Here is a 24,257-nt window from a genome sequence, read left to right as displayed (position 1 = left end):
TGCAGCAGGGGTGGATAAAGAAAGCATCACCAAATTATTGATGAACATCAAGGGACACAAAATTTATAAAAAGCAGATAATATGATCTTCAAGGTACTGTAGCGGATAACATGCAGTGACCCAACAAGACCAGATTGAAGTTGAATAGAAAGCTCTGTAGATTATCAAGACTGCAAAGGAGGTGTTTATCATTTTGCATGAATTTTAAGCTCCTAATTTCCTAGATGACTAACAAGCTTAAACAGTTTGCACATACTTCAGCTTGACTCTGTTACTGTTCATGCTGAAGTAAAACTTTATTCAACATCAAATCCCTTCTCTTGGAGCTCTTGTACGACCTCATTCCTCATCCGAAACCAGAGCTTCTGTGCTTCTTGCTCAAACTTTTTAGACTGCAATTGCTTCTGCATGTTATCAGAGTCCATGTTTGCATCAGCAAAACCTTTGGGTCCAATTGTGGTGCCTAGGGCACCTCCACTTTTTATGAATTCCTCAACTGCCTCTTCATCACCTGGATATGGGAACATCCTGCGCTCGTAAAGGTGGGCCATTTCTCTTTCTTCCTGGTAAACATTGAAGTAACATATCAGAAAGGATAACTTGAACAAGAGTAAGCCAAAGAAGTGTTAGGCTCTTTGCACATGTATGGGCAAAGGCTGTTAGCCACAATATTTCAAAAAGGCTTTAGCTCAAGTGCCAATATAAATACTTGTATCTTTCTGAGATCACAATAGAAACTATTTATTTCTATACAAATATACTGCATTTTTTCAAAAATATGTCTATAATGTGCACATGGATGATTTGAAGACCAGTATATGTTAATTGCTATGTTCCAAACATCCTGCCAAATACCAAAGTTTATTGAACAGTATTTCATCAAAACATAGAACTCATCAATTCTCTGCCGAAATCAGCACTGACTTCTTAAAAGAAAGATGAATTCTTGACTAGAGTTCAGAATCAAGGTGACAGCACACGAGCATAACCATCCACATTAGCTACTAATAGTGCTGAACCATAATGTTCCAATCATTGGACATAAAATCAGGATGAATTTATTTCTCTGCACAATATATCTTACAATAAACAAAATGCCACGACAGTTCATTTCCACCTCATCAGATATATGAGTTCAGTTTTAATATGAAAAATATACTCATGGCTATTAATTAGTTCCATTAGAAGAATGGCAGAGTTTCCACAACCAACTGGTGTCATGCAAGATGAAACAGAAAGGAATATTGGTGCAACTATGTGAGTTCTACCTAAGACAACAATGCCTTAAGAGAAAGTTCCAAATAAATTAGCTTCCCTAATCAACAGTAGTGTGGTAATATCTCAATTTGCTTATTGAACTTCTTTTGGCAGACATAGTAAATAATATGTTGAAATTTCATAAAACTTAAGATGGAAGATTCAACAACACTATTAAGATGTATATGGATAGGAAAACTGACTGAGAGAGGAATGTCAAAATCAACAGCTCAACAAAGTCAACTTCTATATTGCCCTCAAAGCCTTCGAAAATAAGCTGTAAAATAGCAGTATTTAGCTTAGGTATTTCCTTCTCACAATTAATTCTTTAGACTCCAGAATATGCTGAATGCTTTCTGCGCAACTCACTCCCTTGCCAACATTGCATAGTATAACCAAGCACTCCTTTAACAAAACTGTTGTGTTGCCACTGTGATCTTACACAACTAATGGCAAATATGCTGGCTGACTGTGCTATCAACATTACAGAAACATATGTGCAAGGTTTCTAAAATCATTTATGCTCAATTTTATTTGCATCCAACAAAAAAAAAGATAAAATTCTGAAGAAAAAAGAAAATACTAATCGTATGGGACTCGCTCCAGCTAATTCATGGCTTCAGATATGGGAATGTAATTATGTAATTAGGCCCTAACCTTGGGGCGCGGCTTGAGCGTCCACCAGCCGAGCGGAGACGTCTCGTTCCAGAGCCAGGCGGCGCCGAAGAGCGCGTAGGTGCAGAGCATGCCCTTGCCCATCTGCTTCCAGAAGTAGGCATCCTCCTTCTCGAACCCCATCCGCCTGAAACCCATCCCAGCGCGACATCACATCTAAAAACCCATCTCGGTGCGCGGGAGCAAGGAGGAGAAGAATCAAGGGGAGGAGAAATTCACCTGAGGAGCCTCCGGGCCTGAGGGAATCCGCGCAGCATCACATCAATCTGCAGGGACGAGAGGAAGACGGTGAAGCCGCCCGTCAGTACGACAGCGCCGCCGCACTCTGTCCCCCCGCGGAGTCGGCGCACGGGAGAAGGGCGGAAGCCGGCGCGCGGGACGAGGGCGGCGGCGGCGATCGGGCGGAGGGAGGCGGCGTCGGCGGCGCGCGGGGCACGCGCTGAGAGAGAGAGCCATGGGCTGGCTAGGGTTTATTCTGTAAATGGGCCCATGGTCCAATAGGCTTTTATCAGAAACAACCCAGAAATCTTTTGTTTTCTTGAATATTTTGGGTCCCGTGGGGAAAATTCATCCCCCGTCCCCGTTAATTCGGGCCCCGACCCCAAATCCCTGCGGGGCGACTTCGCCCGACCATCTTCAAAATTACTATTTTATCATTGATCCTGAAAAATGCTTTTATCTCTATTTCCGGGTGAGCATACTAAATTGTCCTTGGGATTGTTAGGCAATTAACTAGCCTAACCATTCACGGTGTGGATGATTGAAAAAATATTTTTGAAAACAACAAATTTATTTATGCATATAATATCAAATAAGGTGGTTAAGTCAAACCATATAGTTATTGTAAACGAAAATACACATGAATACAACGATGTACTAATACTAGCTACTCAATCATCAGTTCGCTCCAATAATATGAGATTTGCTTCAGTTCAACAAAAAAGTACCTCAAGGTACTGGTACCTTGGAATACCAAATCGTTTCTGATCGTTGGATTTAACGGTGCATATCTTACTCAGCTAGATCCAATGGTGAGAAACGATTTAGTACCTCAAGGTACTTTTTGTTGGACCGGAGCAAATCTCCAATAATATTTAAGTAGTTCACTTGATTGGCATTTCAACAGGAGCGCACCATAATTATAAAGTATACATTAGGGTTCTGAGTTTCTTCCGGAGTCAATTTTACAAGATGAATTGAGTTATTTTTTTTCAATCAATGAGTTAGGGGAAATGTCATTTCATCATAAAAACAGTGCCGAATTGATTTTTTACAACAAATAAGAGAAATAGTATTTTAGTGTGCTGCACCAATTTAAGAATGAATTTTAGCTAGGCCAAAATTAAAAGTGGTATTATAGCAAAAGCAGCTTTTGAAGATGGTAAAATAGCAATTTTCTAGGGAGAGAGGACGAGGCGTAACTAATCAACGACAAAAAAAAGGTTAGTTTTTCAGAAATTATTCCACTGCCAACAACGAGTTTTGCCAAAATTCCATCTCAGCATAGAACACACTAAAATAGCATTATAATCGCTCTATATTTGCTCGCTTACTATTGTGATGGTTTTTTTTTTATAGATTGCTCTCTATAGCCTGGTAAAAGACAACTTTGACCGACACATCTTTTTTCTTGCCTTTGTTCTTTGTCACGGAAGCTGCATTTAATTTTTCTTTTATGGAGAGCGCATCTTTCTGTATTAAGGAAAGGGCTAGCAGATGGCTGCCCAGGTTGCTGCGTTGTTGTTGCATGGAGTAGTTGGGAGAGACGAACGAGAGAACAGATCGAACTTGCCTGGAGCCCTGGATCGATCGCATGTTGAATGGAAATTGAGCAAGGGTATTTTGGTCTTTTACATGGCTAGGAAGTGCTAAAATAATTAAATTGCAAAAATAAACTGTCACAATGATAAATGAGCAAATATAGGGTGATTACAAATGATATGCTAGTGTATTCCATAATGGGGATGGTATTCTAGTGAAGCCTATTGTTGCTAGTGGTATAGTCATAAATTTCTTCGACCATGACAAACAAAGGTAGGGGTAATTTGGTCATTAAATATTTCTACTGGCCAAATAGTACTCCCTTCGTTACACATTAAGATTTTTTTCTCTCTAAATTTATATAGATACAAATTTGGACACATATATTAAACATGTATATTGATGTAATTATAAGTTTAGATAAAACCATAACATCTTATATAGGAATGGAGGAGGTAGACAGAAAGAAAACAAAAATAAAAAAGTGTTCCAAACCCCTACAACAATGTTACAGATAGCATTGACCCGTGAAGAGCAATGCTACTTTAAATTATTTGGGTTGGATTGGGTTATAGAAACAAATGTATTGGTATGGATTGAATTTGGTTGGGTGATTTTAAGTTTAATGGATTTGACATGTGAAGGGAAAATGGATCCGATAAGACAAGAAACACATGTGGGACCTACACATAGAAATTGATCAAAATTTGCACAAAGTTGCTCTTATACATAATAAACTATCCCACCAAATTTCAGTCAAATTTGATAAATTTTTATAGTGTGAACGTAAGTTTAAAAATTTTATGTCAAAGTTTATACGTAGTAAATGGGTCTATCCATTCCACTAGAGTGGATTGGACCCATTTTAGCCAAATGGTTTGGTGCGGATTGGATTAAAGTCGATGTTGAATTGGTTTAGGTTAACTCCTAATAAAAAGTAATTAGTTCGGGTTGGTTTAATAGACTACTTTGTGAAGATGTGGAAGATGTGGATTGGAGTGAATTTGGATTGGATCGAAGTCCAGCCAGGGTAGCAGTGCTTCGAGCTCCTAGGAGCTGGAGCAAGCTATGCATGCACGTTGTCGTGGTTAGTGAGTGGGGCTGTCAAAAAAAGCCCGAAGCTCGTGAGCTGCTTGAGCTCGGCTCGTTTCAGGCTTAGTTTGAGCACGGCTCAAGCTTTTAACGAGCTGAGCTCGAGGTTCTCACAAGCTTACATATATGATATTTTTATTTTTTATTTGATAAAATAGTAGATTAATAATAAATTATTATATATTGAAATGATAAGTTAATTTGTTTTAGTATTATACATTAATTTTAAATCTTATTTATAATTTATTTAATATTGTTGACTTAAAATTATTATTTTTATTTATAAATATCATCAAAATATCCATATCATATACTCAAAGCGAGCTCGAGCCAAGCCTATCTAAGAGCTCGAAGGTTTGCTAGACTCGATTCGAGCTCGGCTCGAGCCTGTGTCGAGCTCGAGTCTGGACAGACCAGCTCGCTCGAGCTCGGCTCGTTGATAGCCCTATTAGTGAGGTGCTAAGGAGTATACGTGCATCAGCACTACTACATAACATCAAAAAAGTGTCAGGACATCCATGTTGGTTTCACGCCCTGAGTTTTACCCTAACTAAAACTTAATTAAATAATGCATTAAAAATAATTTGTTAATTAAAGGTCAAGAGAAAACCTTGTGTAAATTAATTTAATTTAATTGGAAGCTTTTCGGATATTCTAAAATGTCCAAAAAGCATTTTAAATTATTAACATGATTTGAACTTGAGATTCACTAAATAAAATTTGCCTAAATAAACATAATAAAAATCGGCAGAAGTTGGAGGCAATTTCTTCCTTTCCTTTTTTTCCTCCTTCCTTTTTCCTTCCTTTTCTTTTTCTATTTCCCCTTCCTTCTTTCTCTCTTTTTTTTCTCTTTTCCTTTCCTCAGCCGGTTGGGCCGGCAGCCCATCTCTCCTCTCCCCGCCGGCCCAACAGCCGCGCGGCCCATCTCCTTCCTCCTCTCCCTCCCGCACGCCGCCTTCCTCGGCCGAACCAGGCCGCCTCGGCCCAGCCCCTCCGCCCGTCGGCCCAGCGCCTTCCTCCGCCCGCGCGCCAAGTCCATCCTCCCTCCTCGCCCAGCCGAACCAACCCGCGCCGTAGCTGCCGCTGACTCCAACTCCGCCGCCCGCAACGGTCGCCGCAAGCTGCGCGCGTGCGCGCTACGGACTCCACAGCCGCCATCCACCCTAGCCGGCGCCGCCATCCCTATAAAACCCCCCTCCATGCGAGCCGCCCTTTTCCCGAGCCGCCGCCGCACCCGAACCCATCCTTCGTCGCCGCCGCATCCAATCTCGCCGCCCGTCGTCGAATTGCCTCGCCGTCGGCCGTCATCCCCTGTCCCGCCTCCTCGCCGATGCACCGACGCCCCGCCACCGTCGGTAAGCCTCCGCGTCGCCCTCCCCTCTCCCTTCTCCTCCTCGGCCAGTCGTCGTCGCCCGTGTCACCACCGCCGGCCGAGTGCACCACCTCGCCATCGTTGTCGCTCCCCGCCATCGATGTCGCCTCCACGACACCGCCCTCGAGCCGCCACCGGCCACGCCTAGGCGCGCCCGCGTCGCCCTCTCTCGTTTCGGCCGTGTCGCGCTGCCCCTCCCCCACGTCGTCGGTCGCCGTCATCGTCATGGCACCGCCGCCGCCACTGCTCCCCGGCAACTGCCGCCGCCGCCACGCCGCTTGAGCCGACTGCCGCCGGCTGCGCTCTCCTCCCCCTCTCGGTTTCCCTCTCACCGGCCAGCGGGTCTCACCCGCTAGCCTCTCCCTCTCTCCCTCTCGGCCGGGCCCACTAGTCAGCGCCCCACCGCCCTCTCCCTCTCTCTCTCCCCCTCAGGTCCCCACCCGTCAGCCCCTTTACCCTCCCCCTCTCTCACCGACACCTTGGGCCCACTTGTCAGCCCGAACCCTCTCTCCTCTCGGGCTGACGTCAGCAAGCCTCAATTATTGCCCAATAAATTCATTTAAGGTTTTCTTTTTAGCTTAAAACCTAGAAAACTTCTAAAATTCATAACTAATTCATCTAGTATCCATTTTAGTCCATTCAAGTTTCATTAAATTTAGAAAAATGCCAAGAGTCCATTAAAAATAGTTTCTTTATGTGTTTCGGTAGTTTTATAGCATGTTTTTGTTTGTTTTGCTTTGTTTGTCGTTGTTTTTGACCCCGTTGCAGCGCCGTTCGTTCTCGAAGTCGTCGCCGAAGTTCCTCGTGGGTCTGAGCAAGGCAAGTCACACCCTTCTTTGATCATGTTGATCCAATAATTGCAAAATCCCTCGCTTTACATTCAAACATGCATTGTTTTATGCTAATCTATTTATTTTATTTACCTATTGGGCTATTACCTTTATATCCGTTGTTTTCCACTAATTATTATTGTCATTCCAGGGTTAATTTGACTAGAAGTAGGCTTAGGTAATGCTTAGCCATGCTTAGTTCAACCAACTCACGTGTTATCATTCAATTATTGATTAGACTTTGATAGACCTTTAATGTTTGTGAACATGATTAATTTCTCGATGTGGATTAAATACAACTAAAATATTGCTTATGGTGGGCTATGGGTGCATGGTTTTGAGAGTCACACACATGGCAATTAAGGACCGGTTCTCGGGAATCTCTGGAAGTCTTACACGTACTAACCACGTGCCGAAATGGGTAAGGTAGGATTTGAAGCATGGCTTCGAACTATTTGACGTACCAAGGCAAGGGTGGGCGTGATAGAGTATGGACGGGCAATCGTGATGTAACGAAAGCCTCTGCTGCTTCCGGATTCACCAAGGCACAAGAGAGGACTGCCCGACTTGGTGTAAAGGAGGGGGTGAAACCTAAAGTGCGGTACAATTAAATAGGGAAGGTTATGTGACGGGTTCTATCATAATTTCCTTTCTGTGGTATCGTGGTGATACACCAGCGCACGTTTAAGTGTAGTGAAACTATGTCTTGTGGGTAAAGTTGTACACCTCTGTAGAGTAAAACTATTCGAATAACCATGCCCACAGTTATGGGCGAACTGACAGACTCACTGAGATTAGTTGAACCATTATAACCTGATTAATTTTAAAACTGGTTTAACCATTGTCAACGTGGTGTAACGTTGACAGTGGTTTGGGTCTGTGGCAACGTTGTAAAATGTTGGGCAGAGGGTTGACCCTGTCGCTACGTGGTGTAACGTTCGACAGCAGTCTGGGCCTGTTGCAACATGGTGTAACGTTGAATAGTGGATGATTATTTTAAATGTTTACTTTACACGTTTTACTCTATTTTATTTATCTGTTTGCTAAATTACTGACGCTTTTATACAATTTAACCTTAGCCTCCTTGATACCCTATTGCATTTATTATTCCCCTCTCTTGAGTGTTGCTTGTTGAGTACAGTGGTTTGTACTCAGTCTTGCTTAATTTTTCCTCACTAGAGCCAGTGCCAGAGTTTCAGTCAGAAGGTCGTCCGCAGAGTTGAAGTGAAGTTCAGTCTGTCGTCAAGAATGCTTGTGGTGTGGAACCGTCATCGCCAGCTGAAGCTGAAGATTAGATGGTTTAGTTTGTTTTTCTTTTCCACTGCATTTCGATAGATAATTGTTTTTATTTGTTTTAAGTCGTGAAACTGTGTATTAATTTATTATAGTGTGTACTCGGGCTGATTTCTGAACCGAGATTAATGGATGCTATTGTTCAGAAATTCGTGTGAGAAATTTCTGGGCGTGATAGTCGGGTGTACAATATCCGGCAAAGATGGGCAAGAGAGTCCGCTAAGATTTTCCCTATACAGATATCTGGCACAAATGACGACGTTATTTGTGCCCGTTAATGTATTAACCGGCACAAATACTCAGGCGACATATTTGTGCTGGAATTTATAACAATTGTCATAAATAACGTCATCATTTGTGCCAGACATTTAAAATATCTTAGCCCAACGGAAGGAAATCATTATTTGTGTCGGGTTATTTAAAAAACTGGCACAAATGGCTACAATTGTTTATGCCGGGTGAAATTTTGCACGTTATTTGTGTCGTTTCCTAGATAGATCTGACACTAATGAGAGCGCCTAAAAAGACTTTTTGCTGCTTCTCGCTAGAGCTTGAGCAGACAGCAGGGCATCCGGCGCCCTACTGGCAGGACGAATTTTTCAATTTTTTTCAAGTATTTCAAGATTTACTCATTGTTTTGACTTCTCTTAGTATTAAAATGCATCAACTCCTTTTTTAGTTATTTTAAGTTTGCTAGCTAGTTAGATTTGACCTGGCACAAATAAGGTTCATAATCCGGCATAAATGTCCCGTTCTGCAGTAGCGAAGGATTCTCACCGGACAGAGAGGAATGGCGAGCGGTGGCTGCGTGACCGACGAGAAAGAAGTCGATGGTGTTTTAGTTGGGTTGCTTAACTTATCATCGCTAAAACAATGAAAAAAAATTGAGGGTGTTGTTAGGAGTGTTAACTTCACCTGGGAATTTTTAGGGTTTTCGATTGAGCCAACCTTGAAGCTTTGAATTTTCGATCCATTTAATCATAGATGCACAAAAATGAAGTGATGGATGACATAATGCACCTAATGGAGGGTCTTTTCATTGTTTCTCAACTGTGCTGCAGGATTTTGATTACAAGATGATTCATGAACTGTTACACATACACTTATGAATCAGCCTTCCTCACAGTAGTGAGCATGTATACATCCATAGATAATATATATGTGCCCTCGTCACGTCATAGTAGTATGTGTATCCATAGGGTATGAGATCCTCTGCGTTGGAGAAGAAAATGCAGAGATGCTACGGTGATTAGCATTTGCTTGTCTTTTTGGACGTTAGATCTTCAATGGACAGTCAAAAATAAAGGACTACAGTCTATCGCTACAGTACCATGGGGCTAAACAGGTTATCTAAACACTGTTGGTGCACTGTTGCTACATACCCAAGATACTGTGCTAACGTATATCACTGTAGCACAAGACAAAAATTACTGTTCACGCAGTACTCTCCGCATTTACTGCAGAGGAATCGTGCCCGTATCCATAGATAAGATGTACTTGTTATGAAGGAGGAAATCTTTTAAGAAAAAATAATATAAATTTTTTAAGTGGTATGAATAATTAACACTAAAGCTTTAATTATCCAAATAAACATCCCAGTGTAGCTTCATAAATCAAAACTTGCAAAACATCCCAGCACAGCAACATAACTATGCCTTCACAAACTTGAAGTGTATGCTCACAATGATAGGGCAACAGAAAATATAACTATTTTCGACAAGAAAAATCAACAACATAGTTTTCGTGTGATCGAAGTGTTGGTGTGTGGACTGGTTTCTCAGCACGAAATTAAGTACAAGAAAATGCCACCTACTATATATAACAACCCAAGAATAACAACATACATGTAACTGTCCATGATACAATTATCATCTAGCCACACGTTAAACTACTACTTAGCCAGCCTGTTAGCTGTCATGCCAGGGTCGCCACTCACACACTTTGTGCCTCATTTCATTTCAGTTATTTCTGTTATACACAAACCGATGCTTAATGCCTCTGCACGAATGGCCTCGAGAGCTCTTCCAAAAGACAGTGATAAAAAATAGCATCAAATCCAAGCTTTGTAGCTCACAACAATGGCGACACTTTCTCTTCCAATCCACTCCCAACTAGCAGCTCTCTGGCGACCGCGATCACGACGACAACGACGAGATGATTTGTTGGAGAGGATCAGTTGTCAGCAGTACAAGCGTGCTGGCTGGAGACTGCAGGCGAGCTACAAGGGGCTGGAAACGCTGTATGACGATGGGTACCAGACGGCCAAGGATCTGGATTATTACTACAGATCAGTTGGAGAGCTTGTTGAGCATGACAGTGGGCCACCACGCTTGCTTTGCCCTGTTGATGCTGGCTCACCCATTGAGGATGCTCCAGTCATGCTGTATTTGCCAGGTAGGTACAGTTCAGACTGACTGAATAATCCTGAACTGTTTATCAGTCCTGCAGTGTTGTTTGGTATGATTTTGACTGAATATATCTTTTTCTCAGGAGTGGATGGTATGGGGATGGGGCTCTTCATGCACCACAAGGCACTTGGGAGGTCAGATCACTTGTAGATCCTTTCACTGGTTTGCAATTCTCATGAGGCGTTCTCTGTTAGAGAGCTTGGAATCTTAGAGAGATGCATTTTGAAATTTTGGGTTAGAGTGTCCTTTTAGTGTTTGAAATTTGAACTGAATTTATAGTTTGATTAGTATTCCCTTCATTTTTAGTAAAACAACTAAAACTGGGTGCAATTGTTATTGTGCCGCTATAAAATAATACTGGACATATTGTCTCTGCATTTGCAGGATTTTTGAACTGAGATGTTTGCACATTCCTTTTCATGATCGCACTCCATTTGAAGGTATCAAGATATCTGTGCATTAATTCCTCTTTGAAGCATTTCCATCCATACATGATCTTTTAAGCTTATGACTTATAGCAAATAACAAAAACTGTAGTTCTCAGGCTGCATGGTTTTAGCTGCTTTTCTTTTTCAGAACTTGTGGCAATGGTAGAGGATGTTGTGAGAGCAGAGCATAGCACTTCGCCTAATAAGCCCATCTATCTTTTGGGGAGTTCTTTTGGAGGATGCATAGCTCTTGCAGTAGCTGCTCGTAATCCTTGCATCGATTTGGTATTGGTACTAGTTAATCCAGGTATATCTGCAACTTGAATCTGCTACGGTATGAATCTTTGTAGTTAAGAAATTTGTAATATTTAACTGTGTTTCCTTCTTTCCATGGAAAAGCTACATCATTTGAGAAGTCAGATATAAAACAGCTCCTGTCGATTTCCAGCCCATTGTCCGATCGTGCACGGATTGCAATTACATCTCTTCTGAACTACAACATTGGTAAGTACTCCTTCCATGTTTTTTAATATAACGCCATTGACTTTTAGATCGACGTTTGACGTTTCGTTTTATTTAAAAAATATATAATTATTAACTATTTTGCTATAAAATGATTTATTATTATATGAACTTTAAGAATGCCTTATAATTTTGTATATTTGCATATAAATTTTGAATAAAACAAATAGTCAAATGTAGATTCAAAAGTTAATGGTGTCATATAAAAAAATATGGATGAAGTATTTCTTAAGTTTTCAGCAGAAGATTTTTAGAAAAAAAAAAAAAGATGGAAGAATGAAGGTAGCCAAGAATAATGTACATTTTAATTGACTGAAGTAACCAAATAACTAGGGGACTGTTTTGCTTTGTAATCATTTTCTTTGTGTGCTTTGCCATAAGTTATCACATTTTCCTGTTTAACTATGGATCTACTTGTGCTATTCTTGCAGACAATGAAGTTGACATGGCACTGAGTAGCATGAAAAGTGGAGGGCATCCTTTAGAAGCACTTAGCAGATTAACGAATAATATATCATCTTTCCTGAAGCATTCGGTATGCATTATTATGTTAACGGCCATGCTACTGTATCTCATATTATCAATCCAGCAGAAAGGGAGAAAGAGCAGTAGAAATGAGCTAATTTTCTGGAATTTCATTGTAGACCATACTGAACAAAATACCGGAGGATACACTAGGATGGAAATTGAAGCTGATTAAACAGGCTGCTTCACATGTTAATTGCCGTCTAGAATCAGTCTCAGCTGAAGTGCTACTGCTAATCAGGTGTTTGCTGCCTTAAGAAACCCATTTATTTGGTCAAATTTTCAAGTCCACAACCCTTGCACACAGTTTGGGTCAATCTATTCTACCACATGTCCAGAAATTTGTTTTAGCAGATTGTGTTTCTGTTGGATCTTGACAACTGCATCTCAGTCATCATGACTGATTGAAAACTTTGTATGTTTGCATTCAGCTGCGGCGACAGGCTACTTCCAAGCAAATCTGAAGCAGACAGGCTTCAGAGAATGCTACCTAAATGCAAAGTGTTCTTCTTCGAGAACCACGGGCACAGCCTACTGTTGGTGAGATTCAGCAACTATATGCAACTTGAGAAGTACATTTTCAACCGAAAAGAACAGAAACGAGAGACATGAAGGAACCCTGCTGATACTGAAATCCAACAACAATTTTCAGGAGTATGGTGTTCATGTCTCGTCGATCATCAAATGCACTGGCCTCTACCGCCACTCAAGGAGGAACCACCGGATATTCGACTACATACCGCCATCAGCCACTGAGCTCAAGGAAGTAGACAAAGCCAGCAGGTAACCCAGATCACCATCCAATAGTTCAAAGTTCATCTGAATTTTTTTACCATAGTTATAAATTACTGAACATGTGCTGTTGCGGCTTGAAACTTCAGTGCTGAGTTCCTGAATTTTTACAACCTCTATGAATTTTTGAACACTTACCGTTGAGACATGAAAGTTCAGTGCTCAATATCCTAACTTTTACCGTCACTATGCATTTCTGAAAAAGTGTTGCTGAGACTTGAAAGTTCAGTACTGAATTTCTCAGGATGTAACATTCACCCTCGTCTTTTCGTTTCTGCTTATACTTATAAGCCAAAATTTGAAATTTTCAACTTTAAAAAGTTGATTTTGGGATATTTTTTCCCACCGAAGTTTATTTTTCGGCCTAGCTTGACTTTTAGTTCACCGGAAAAACATATATGAAATTTTTATTCATAAATCATATTTCGTTTGCAAATTCAGATTTTTACCTTGATCACTCTCACATGATGATGATGACGATGATGCAGTGACCTGAGGTTGAGGACGAGCCCGGCGATGTTCTCGACGATGGAGGACGGGACGGTGGTGCGGGGGCTGGCGGGGGTGCCGGAGTCGGGGCCGGTGCTGCTGGTGGGGAACCACATGCTGCTGGGGATCGAGCTCATCTCGCTGGCCGCCGAGTTCCTGCGGCGGAAGAGGATCGTGCTCCGGGGGATCGCCCACCCGCTGCTCTTCCCCAACAAGACCAAGACCTGGTCCGAGGGCCACGACTTCTTCGACTTCCTCAACCTCTGGGGCGGCGTCCCCATGGCCTACAAGTACATCTACCAGCTGCTCGCCGCCGGCGAGTTCGTCCTCCTCTACCCCGGCGGCCACCGCGAGGCACTCCACTGCAAGGTTATATTATACTATTTTTCGTGCTGTTGTTATGATATTTTGGAATTATCATGTGCATGAATGGCGCAATCATGATTCAGAGCAACTTAAAAATTTACAATTAAATTTAACGCCGTTGATGATCTAAATGTTAAATATTGAATTTACAAACAAAAAATAATTTATAAAAATAATTTTTATATATGTATTCTAGTTGATCCAAAAGCTATAGCTGAAAATTAAACTTTGGTGAAAAAAATCTTAAAATTAACTATAAATTTAACGCCGTTGATGATCCAAATATTTATGTTAAATTTAACGCCATCGATGATTCCACTGTTTACTTTTGATTCCACTATTCACTTTTGATCTTTCGTAGCTTTTCTTTTTATTGAATATTTACAACGCTGAAATGATGTCATGTCATTGTAGTAGGACATGCCCTAAACTAAGCATTGAACTTTGTACACTCTGGTCTAACAAATTAAAAGCGATTGATGGTCAAAGTTTAACTACAAAAGTTAAAAATAGTTAGTTATATTTATGCTTATAAGTCAAAATTTATATTTTTAACTTTTAATTGAGAGTTGATTTTAGGATTTTTCACCAAAGATTATTTTTTAATTTGACTTTTTAGGTTGCTAAGGATACTTAGATAAACGTTTTATTCACATTATCTTTTGTTTACAAATATGCCATTTGGCTTTTTTTAATGAAAACCCAAACAACCATCCTCGTAAGGATTACAATTTCATCTACAGTCTCTTCTGTTTAGTTCCTAATTTTTTTTCGCGAAAGTATCACATTGGATCTTTACGCACCTAAATAGAGCATTAAATATAGATAAAACAGAAAACCAATTGCATAGTTATGGGAGAAATAAAGAGATGAGTCTTTTAAGCCTAATTAGTCTATGATCAGTCATAAGTGCTATAGTACCCATATGTGCTAATGATGGATTAATTAGGCTTAAAAGATTCGTCTTACGGTTTCTAGACAAGCTATAAAATTTGTTTTTTCATTCGTGTCTAAAAACTCCTTCCAATATCCGATCAAACATCTGATATGACCTCAAAAGGTTTGTTTTCTTGAACTAAACACCATTGTAGGGTGAAGAGCACAGACTGTTCTGGCCAGACCATACTGAATTCGTGAGGATGGCAACGCAGTTCAACGCCACCATTGTGCCATTCGGAGTCGTCGGAGAGGACGACCTAATGCAAGTAAGCAAGGCCACATGCTGCTACCTCCTCTGCACCGTCTGCATTTGCATGATGCACCGTCATTTCTTGATTTTTCAGCTGCTATGCACGTTCGACGACATCAGGAACGCGCCCTTCGGTAAGGAACTGATGCAAGCATACAGCAACCACCTCAAGCTAAGGTTCAAACTCACTCCATTTCATCCGAATTCTGACATAATTAGCTACTTAATTTTACCCTTACCACCCTATCTTTTCGCTTACGGTTATACTTATAAGACAAAATTTAAATCTTCAACCATAAATTTAGAGTTTTATTTTAGAGCTTTTTCTGCCGTGAACATTTTAGGGTACTCCACGTTACTTCCAGGGAGGCGAGAAATCTCAGCCCTTGAATATATGATTTACTTTTTATAAAACATATTTTATTCTCTCAATTAATAAATAACACAAAAGGAAATTATTAATGCATTAATGCACATTATTACTCTTTCCATCTTAGCCATGCATGAAGGAGATTAGGCTCGACCGAATTGGCAACTATCTAGTAGGCAATAAATTTTTCCCTGTATGTAACCCATATATAAAATATTGTTGTATAGCCAAAAAAACATGGAATATATCTAAAATATATTTGTATGGAAACAAACAAGAAAAATTATTGAAATTTCAAATGTTTGAAAAAGAAATCAAAATTTGCTCCTATAAACTTATTATTAAAATATCACAAAAAATAAAAATACCAGATTAATTTAAATTTTTGGATTTGATATGATTTTATAATTTTGAACTACTCATTTACTATGTATATATGATTTTGAAAATGAAATTTAGTGGCTAAATGTGATTTGAATTAGAAATAGACAAATAGCAGGTGATATTATCGAAATAATTACTTTCCATTCTTGTAAATAGCAAGTATAATATATTATTTATTTCCTTTTTCAAGATCTATTACCTCCTAGGAGGCAATACCAAAATCAACCATTGGATCAAGATGAAATCTCGGAGCACTGTAAAAAAATCCTTATTTTTAACCTTAATTGTAGATCGATAAAAATACTATATTTCATTATGAAAAAGCTAAACAACCACCACCTTCTGATCCATTACTGAAAATGGAAATGTGAGCCTAATAACATTTGAGATCCATATACCAGAGCAGTAGATCCCAAGTGATTAAAAATGTGAGACTTAAACTTCCAGGGACGTCGATCACGAGGTGTTCTTCCCGGGAGCGTACCTGAAGATCCCGGGCAGGTTCTACTACCGGTTCGGGAAGCCGATCCCGACGGGAGGGATGCCGGAGGTGATGACGGACAAGCAGGCCGCCAGCGAGCTGTACCTGCACGTCAAGTCGGAGGTCCAGGCCATGATCGCCTACCTGCTGCGCAAGAGGGAGGAGGACAAGTTCAGGAGCATCCTCCCCAGGATGGCCTACCAGCTTCTTGGCTGGGGAGCCGATTCAGAGATCCCATCCTTTGATCCTTGACAGCAGCTAGCTATCTCACTCAGCTGCAGCTGCAAAAACTTGCATTGCATGGATATATATATATACCTCAATGGATAGATGTCGATTATGACACGGGGACAGAAGAGAAATTTGGGTTTCAGTGACCAAACATGTGGTTCGGAATTGTTTGTATTTGGTACCGGTACGTCACAAAATTCATTCGAGTAATAACTAACTACACAGAAATTGTGAGTTTGGGTTGATGATTCGGGGTCAGTTTGCTGTGGAAACTTCTATGGTCTTTTGGGATATATATCGCTTTGCGCTATTATTATGGATTAAGTAAAAATTTACTGTTAGCCTTCGTCTCACTAAGAGCGCATTACGTAAGGTCATTTTTAATGGGAGTTTTACGTAGGTTTTAATCTAGGACGCTACACGAGCTAGTATGTGCGGTGTATGACAAGCATTTATGAGAAGAGATATATGAGCAGTTTCATTGTTTCATTAGGATAAAACTAGTGTTCCCCATCTCCAAATGTTAGAAAAGCAATTTGGAACCTGATGTATCTTTAAGAATAGAAAAAATGATCATGTTAGAAACCATGTGAAACTTCCATTGAGATGGTTTATGTGTCCAGCGCAATAAGATAACATAATTCATTAAAATGATTTTGGATATTCTAGACAGGCATCTTGTTGACATGTCCTGGGCGATAAGCGGCCTCCTTTTTCCTCTCCAAACAGCATGGTGCGACAAAAAATAATGGAACCATGTGCAGAATTCTGGAGCGTTACACTACAGCACTGCTCGTTCTGGTTGCCGTGTCGTCGATGATGGTAAATGCGGGCCATCAGATCACCCACACGGACGGTCAAGATTGCGTGCAGGTCAGCCTCAAGAGGTCCAGAGCGAACTGAATCACCTAGAGCGAGTGTAATAGCAGGCTATGAGTCAGCTAAATGCTTAGGGGGCAGAGAGAAGAGAGGAGAGAGTACAAGCAGAACCAAGAAACTTTGTAAGAGATATGTTGGTTATGTATTAATGATGAAGAGCCATATGGGTAAGCTAACAAAATACAACAAGAAGTCTTATAATCAGCTTATTGGTTTGTATTATTAGCCTTATTCTTAAGCAAAGATCGAAAACGATATCGCACATACTGCACGCATGTGAGCACGACAGAGATTTGCGGTGGCCTCACGAGGTCCACAAATACCATTTTATATTACTCCCTCCGTTCATAAATATTTGACGTCGTTGTTTTTTTTATACACGTTTGACTATTCATCTTATTTAATTTTTTAATAAAATATGTAAATTTATATATATATATATATGCATAAACTAAATGAAATGATATAAAAATAATTAATAATTATGTATATTTTTGAATAAGATGAATAGTTAAACATGTATAAAAAAGTCAACGATGTCAGACATTTAGTGACGGAGGGAATATTTTTATATTTGTATTATATTTTAACTAAAATTATATCCATATATGTGATTTGTGGTGTTTAAAAATGTTGATACGTGATATCAACCTCAGCATAAAACTACCGAATAATTTTTTTTGGCTATACTATTGGTTTCAACATAGCAAATAAAACAACATAATGCGGCCATCCCACCCAAGATTCCTTTTCTCGACCATACAACCACTTTAGCTTATAATCCAATGAATCATAATATAATATATATATATACAATAGCACATTGACCGTAATTGTTTTTTACTGATAATATAATTTGTCGTTAATTGTTTACGATGATAATACTTATAGTACTTGGTTTTTCTAATAAAGTTAACAGACGTGGATTTAAGTGGAAAACCACTTGCAACCAGCCCACGCATCATGATACATCAGTTGTGGAGTTGACAACACCATTGAGCTTAAGTGGGAGGAAAATTATAGAGGACCTATGTCCTTCCCTCGTTTAGAAAAAACTTCGTTTATCTACGGCCATGTATCTGCACGAATGTTAGAGCCATGGCTCTAGCTAAGGAAAAGGAGAGAAGAGGAAATTTTGGGTACTTGAGTTAGGCCCCATTCGGCAGCTAGCTTAGATACCTAAGAGTCCTCGTTTTCCGCGCGCACGCTTCCCGAACTGCTAAACGGAGTATTTTTTGCAAAAAATTTCTATAGAAAAGTTGTTCTAAAAAATCATATTAATCTATTTTATATTTTTTTAATAATTAGTAATTAATTAATTATGTACTAATTCAGTACTACGTTTTCCACGCCGGATAACTTACCCTCTTCCCCCCTAGCCGATCACGGCCTTAGAGGTAGAAGATAGATGATGGACACTTAAGGGGTGTCTGGTTGCCTGCACTAGCCCCATCTCGTATCCACTAGTGCAACTTTAGTGTGTTTGGTTGCCTGCACTGGCTTTAGAGCCTGGTTGAGTGGATGCAAATTCAGCCTTCGGGCCTGGCTGAGAAGAAACACGGGAGGGGAGCTTCGCTCCGTGGCCAGGCCGAGCGGATGCAGCAACGCTGCACCCGCCGTACGCGTGTGGCCCTGCGTTGCACGTACTCGTGCAGAACACATCCTCCGCGAGCCCTTGCTTCCTCCTCCTCCGCACTCGCCAGATCGGCCGGCGTCGCCCCCGTCCGTTGCCGGCGCCGCCCCGTGGAAGATCCGCTGGTGCCGCCCCGGCGCCAGATTCGCCGGCGCCGCCCCGTCGTTTGCTGCCCCCGTCATTTTCCCCCACCACCTAGGGTTAGGTGCCCAACTTCCAACCTCAGCCGCCTCCTCCAGATCCCTCCCCGGTGCTGCCTGCAGCTGAGCCGGCCGCCGCCGTCGCCTGCTGGCTGTGGCTCAGCCGGGACGCCGCCTCGATCCCTCCGAACGAAGCTTCTCCCGCCGACGCCGGATCTAGATTGCCCCCACTGCCGCCTGTGAAGGACTGCTAGCCGCCACCGTCGCGTCCAACCTCCCCCTCCTCCTGCCGTCGTCTCCTGCGGCTCGTACGGGCTGCCGCCACCATGAAGCTCCTCCCGCCGGTGCCTCCTCTGACCTGCTCCTGCTGCCTCCTGCTACTCATGTGCTTTGATCCTATCAAAGTTCTAGTTAAGGTTCTACTATGTAAACACTATTTTATTTTGTATTGGGATTGCACATGAGTTCATACTGGACACCATATGCTATTTTGCTGGATCAAATAAATTGTTTTGGTCTGTCTATTTTCAGCTTGTGTTTTGTACTGGATTGTGATGGTGGATTATTTGTTTGAACAATATAACAACAATGGTGATGCTTTACTATTTACCTGAATGCTTGTGTTTTTGTTATGTAACAATTGATTAGCTATTATTTTGGTTAAATGATGATCCTGATTATTGAAGATTGTGTTTTCAACTGGATCGTACACATGCGTACTGCATCTGTCAAACAAGATGTTCTGCAAGTGTTGGGGGTGCGCCACTAATATATATTAGTGAATTGGTAATACTTCAGTTTATTTGTACTAATAAATACTTTGTTGAAATAAACAATTTAGAATAGCTGTCATAACAAAGATCACAGAGCAAAAAAAACCCATCTTATTAGGTTGTGCAAAACTGAACATCACGGTCTCACTAGTTGCAAAGGGACGTCGTCGTCAAACTTCTGAATCATAACTGTGTCATTATAGATTGCTATGGAATCATCTCATTCCACTGAAAATTGCTTAAATACTAAGTAATCTGCCATTTTTTGGCACCCAAAACTACATGAACACTGTTGTCACCATCAGATCACAGGGAAATATAAATCAATGTATGCCAAGAATAGAATAAAATTTAGTTGACAATTTGTTCAATAAGGATTTAGAAGATTTTTCATTGCAGTAACACACGTGGCAACCTCAAAATTTAAAAGAGGTGATTACACCTAGGATCCAAACATCCAACCAAATACCATCTTCTAGATACAACATTTAGAGATACAACCAACCAAATACAATCACAGTTCATCCAGGACAACCTTATACAAGCAACCAAACAGAGCAACCTAATTCCCTCTAGCCAGGCTGAGAACAGCCTGGATATAAGATATGGGCCAGGCTAGAGACATACAGACAACCAAACAGCCTTTAATGATAAAAAACGAGGCTTTCTAAGATTGGGCGCCTTACGCAATTTTCTTACGCTCAGGTGATTAATAGCACTTTCAAGTGATCAACTAATTTTTGGACGTTGACACCGGTTTATAGCAGAGGCCGCAATAATTGAGCCTAAACGGCCACCCAATCTGCTCGGTAGTTGGATCCTACATAAAACATCGTATATCTATAACTATACTAATATAAAAAGGAGGAATTGGATTTTTCTTAGAGGCACCCAACAAAATGTCCACGGATTTTCCCATTTGGCACCACAGCCATTAGATCCTCCCATCAAATGGCTAAGATTGCCCGTTAAATTCTCTGTCTAGCAGTCCAACACAGGATACACCTCCTTAACCCCGCCGTGACTAGCTCCAATACCTAGACGCGGAATAGATCAGGTGCTCCCCGCTATTGCCATCCACAGCTCCACACTTGTCGACATTGCCCATTGCGTCGCCATGGCCACTGCAATCCATTGCTCAAGGTGTCGTCGCCACCATTGACTGGTGCTCCAAGGCACCGCCACCACTGTCGATGTCCACCGCTCCAAGCTGCCGCCATGACCTCCGCTCCGGCCAAGGTGTCACGGCACGCAACTCCAGCCACCACCGTCGCAGATCTCTGCTCCAAGGCATCGCCGCCGGTGACCGCCATCTGCTGCTCCCAATACAGCATCTAGGCAGCCAATCGATGGGTGTTGTCAAAGAATGATGTTTGATTTTAAAATTCCATTAGACAGTAGCGTTCAATTGCTAATCTTTCTCTTTCGATGAGTTAATGCCATATGTTAGAAGCAATAGCAGATATTTGTTTATTATTCGCCAGGCCAATATTTGATTATTTTGATTTTGGAGTTTTCTTTTTCTTGTGCACTCTTATGATCGAGCATGACTGGATATATTACATTTTCTTTTAGTTAATAGTTAAATATATATGTGAACATGTTTTGTTAGGTTTAGTTAAGTCATGTTTATATTTGTTAGCCTTAAGCCATCCAGTGAAGGGTTATATACGTGCAATTAAGGATAGCTGCTGCAAGGTGATTTAATTACAAGTTTACAACAGAATAACAGATGCCATGTATTGCTCCAAGTAAGTCACTGATATTGTTAGGTGGGAGTTATTTAATTTGTGTGCTGTAAGTAATTTAGGTCACTCATCTCCTTGCCTTAGTCTACTTCAATGGATAATGTTGGAAGCTCTACATCAGGATCATTTCAAGGACAGCTGGACAGGTAAAGACAGAACATATTTCTCTTCATTTGTCAAGTTGGACAAGAATTAAATGGCCACAACTACTATAGTCATATATTGCTCATAGGTCTTGAACCCTTACGAGGTTCACGGTCCACTTCGCAAATTACCTTTTGTAGCTCAATGTTTTTTATGCATTCCATTTTCCTATTTATCAACAACTTGTATCAGCTAATTGATCATGTTCATTACAATACATTCAACGTGAAGATGACATTCTGTTGGTTGGCTGCCTGCACCTGCAATAAGTTGCATGTTCCTCTATTGCATGAATACCGCAATTTACAGATGATATATAGTTAACTTACTATCACAAATTATGTCTCTTTTTCAAGAAATCTTATATCTAGCAATCTTATTTTTTAGATAATGCTAGCAATATTAACTTTGTTTAGAAATGTGCAGAAACACAGAAAAAATGTTTGGACCACCGAAGCAAATCCAACAGGATACCCTAGCAACTGGTGTTGTCTAATAATCAAAGAGATTATTGGATGTTCTTATTATTTTTATTTAGTTGAGTAATTTCTATTGGTGAAATGCTCTGTCAAAATTACGAAATATTTATTAGGCATGCTATGAAGTAATTGACACCCTATTGATGCTAATTTTTTAAGCCCAAATCTATGTAAAGGCATCTAGCAGGCATATGACTCTTTTATGTCCCATGAGAACCCTTTCTGCAGGAGTGTTGCTATTGCTTTATTATCTCATAATTAGAATAAATAATTTCCCATTAATGATCATGCAAACAATGATTCAAGATCATAGTGAAGTTTATTTTTATATGGAACATTTCGAGTGTACCTTGCAGTGTGCTTCAATTCAACATATCTGTAGCACCATTACCTTACCTTGTGTTGTTCATTCACTAAAACCTATAATCAATATATTAACACTGCAGATGTTCACGGTAAGTCAATCAGATGAATGTATTGGCCCCTTAAAAATTATAGCGAACTTTTTAGAGGCTTAGTTTTTTTAACCTAGGTCACTGGATGTTGCTGCAGTTGCAACTTCCAAGTTTTGGACTAAACTATTCAGGATGGTGCACCTAATGTTTTGCTCTAAGATTACGATATAACCCATTTCAGTTTTGGAGTTTTGTACGGTGAACTTTTTATAAATTCGGTGATGCTTGGAAGGCTTACAAAATTTATTTGGTTATGTTAATAGTTAACTATGCAAATTTGTCTTGTTCCGATATGTGTGAGGTGATTCTCTTTCGTAGAAATTATACACTATAATAGACAGGTTCAGTTTGAGAATATTGATGCTCTAGGCTTAGTTTTGGTTTTCGATGCAGCTCCAAACATCTGTGCCAACTTGAAGATATTGTGGGTTGCAGATATTGAGAGGGTTACTTTTTAAAGTTTAGTATTATGGATGATAGGAAGCTACCGTGTAAATAATGATGTTCTTTTCTTCAATTTTGTGTATTGGGGTTCTTTTTCTTCGAGGTAGGTAGTGAGATTTTCAAGAAAACCGTCAAAGGCCATAACTCTCTTGCTTTGAGCCATTGAATCGTTTGTCAAGGTCTGGTAAGATGTATATATATTTTTGCACTTTCTCATCAAGTATCAAAAAGGGAGTTATAAATATATGCCATATAGCATTAGATTACACATTATTATTGAACTTAAGTTTATTTTTATGTGTTATATATTGGGAAAACACAATATAGTTTGGGTGTATTTATATGCTTTTTGTGTGGCTTGCTATGGAAGAACGTGTATTGCATGCATGATTACTAGTTCCCATAAACCCACGAGTATACCTTTTCTACTTCTCCTTCCACGATGCACGGGGTGATTGTTTTTCTATTTTATAGAATAAACCAAATAACATATTTATAAATGATAAATAGCTTGGGAATAAAACTTATATATATATATTCTTAATAATCTAAAAGCCAAGACTACAAAATAAATTTTGGTGAAAAAATCTCTTAAATTTAAATTTTAGCTTATAAGCATAAATCAAAGTAAAAAAAAAGATGGGTGAAGATCTCTTAACCATGTTTAGATTAATATAGAGTTTATATATAACTCTAGACTCATTAATATTCATATAAATATAGATAATGTTAGAAAAAATTATACAGTGAACGGAGATAGTACCAGTAGCACAACACAAGCTTGAGTGACAGATATTTGAACCAAACTTATCCAGTATTCATTGCGTATGAACACAGAATACATACGCGTGCTATTTGCGTATGAATACAGAATACCTACGCTAGAGGCTGAAGTGTGTCCCAAGTTTGTGTCATTGTGTATCTCACTTGTGAAAGTTTTCAACCTTTTATCTTTTAATTTAAGACTAAACATTTTTTCTTTTGAACCTTTTACCTTTTAATTTAAAACTAAACCACAACCAATTTTATTATTTTAGATGTGAACTCTTTGGCCAGGCTAATCCATCTGGCGTAGCCATATAAACAGGTATGCCATG

The 24,257-nt window shown here is 40.1% G+C and overlaps 2 protein-coding genes across 2 annotated transcripts; one reads left to right on the top strand and one right to left on the bottom strand.

Moving 5' to 3' along the window:
* Positions 1 to 62: 62 nt before the first annotated feature.
* LOC102701879 lies at positions 63 to 2,311 on the bottom strand. Its single transcript, XM_006645825.3, has 3 exons — positions 2,152 to 2,311; positions 1,915 to 2,059; positions 63 to 563 (listed from the first exon to the last, which is right to left on the bottom strand). Exons 1-3 carry the CDS (start codon positions 2,187 to 2,189, stop codon positions 297 to 299), a joined length of 450 nt encoding a protein of 149 aa, XP_006645888.2. The 5' UTR covers positions 2,190 to 2,311; the 3' UTR covers positions 63 to 296.
* A 7,989-nt stretch (positions 2,312 to 10,300) lies between these two features.
* Positions 10,301 to 16,486, top strand: LOC102719529 (acyltransferase-like protein At1g54570, chloroplastic). The gene is made up of 13 exons (XM_006644105.3): positions 10,301 to 10,674; positions 10,771 to 10,822; positions 11,073 to 11,128; positions 11,265 to 11,423; positions 11,516 to 11,620; positions 12,070 to 12,173; positions 12,283 to 12,404; positions 12,595 to 12,703; positions 12,816 to 12,946; positions 13,444 to 13,813; positions 14,902 to 15,015; positions 15,094 to 15,176; positions 16,201 to 16,486. Exons 1-13 carry the CDS (start codon positions 10,359 to 10,361, stop codon positions 16,484 to 16,486), a joined length of 2,007 nt encoding a protein of 668 aa, XP_006644168.1. The 5' UTR covers positions 10,301 to 10,358.
* Positions 16,487 to 24,257: the final 7,771 nt, after the last annotated feature.

This window comes from Oryza brachyantha, chromosome 1, assembly GCF_000231095.2.
Source record: "Oryza brachyantha chromosome 1, ObraRS2, whole genome shotgun sequence".
NCBI lineage: Eukaryota > Viridiplantae > Streptophyta > Magnoliopsida > Poales > Poaceae > Oryza > Oryza brachyantha.
The sequence above is the reverse complement of the archived record's forward strand: the minus strand, read 5'-3'. Positions and strand labels throughout refer to the sequence as shown.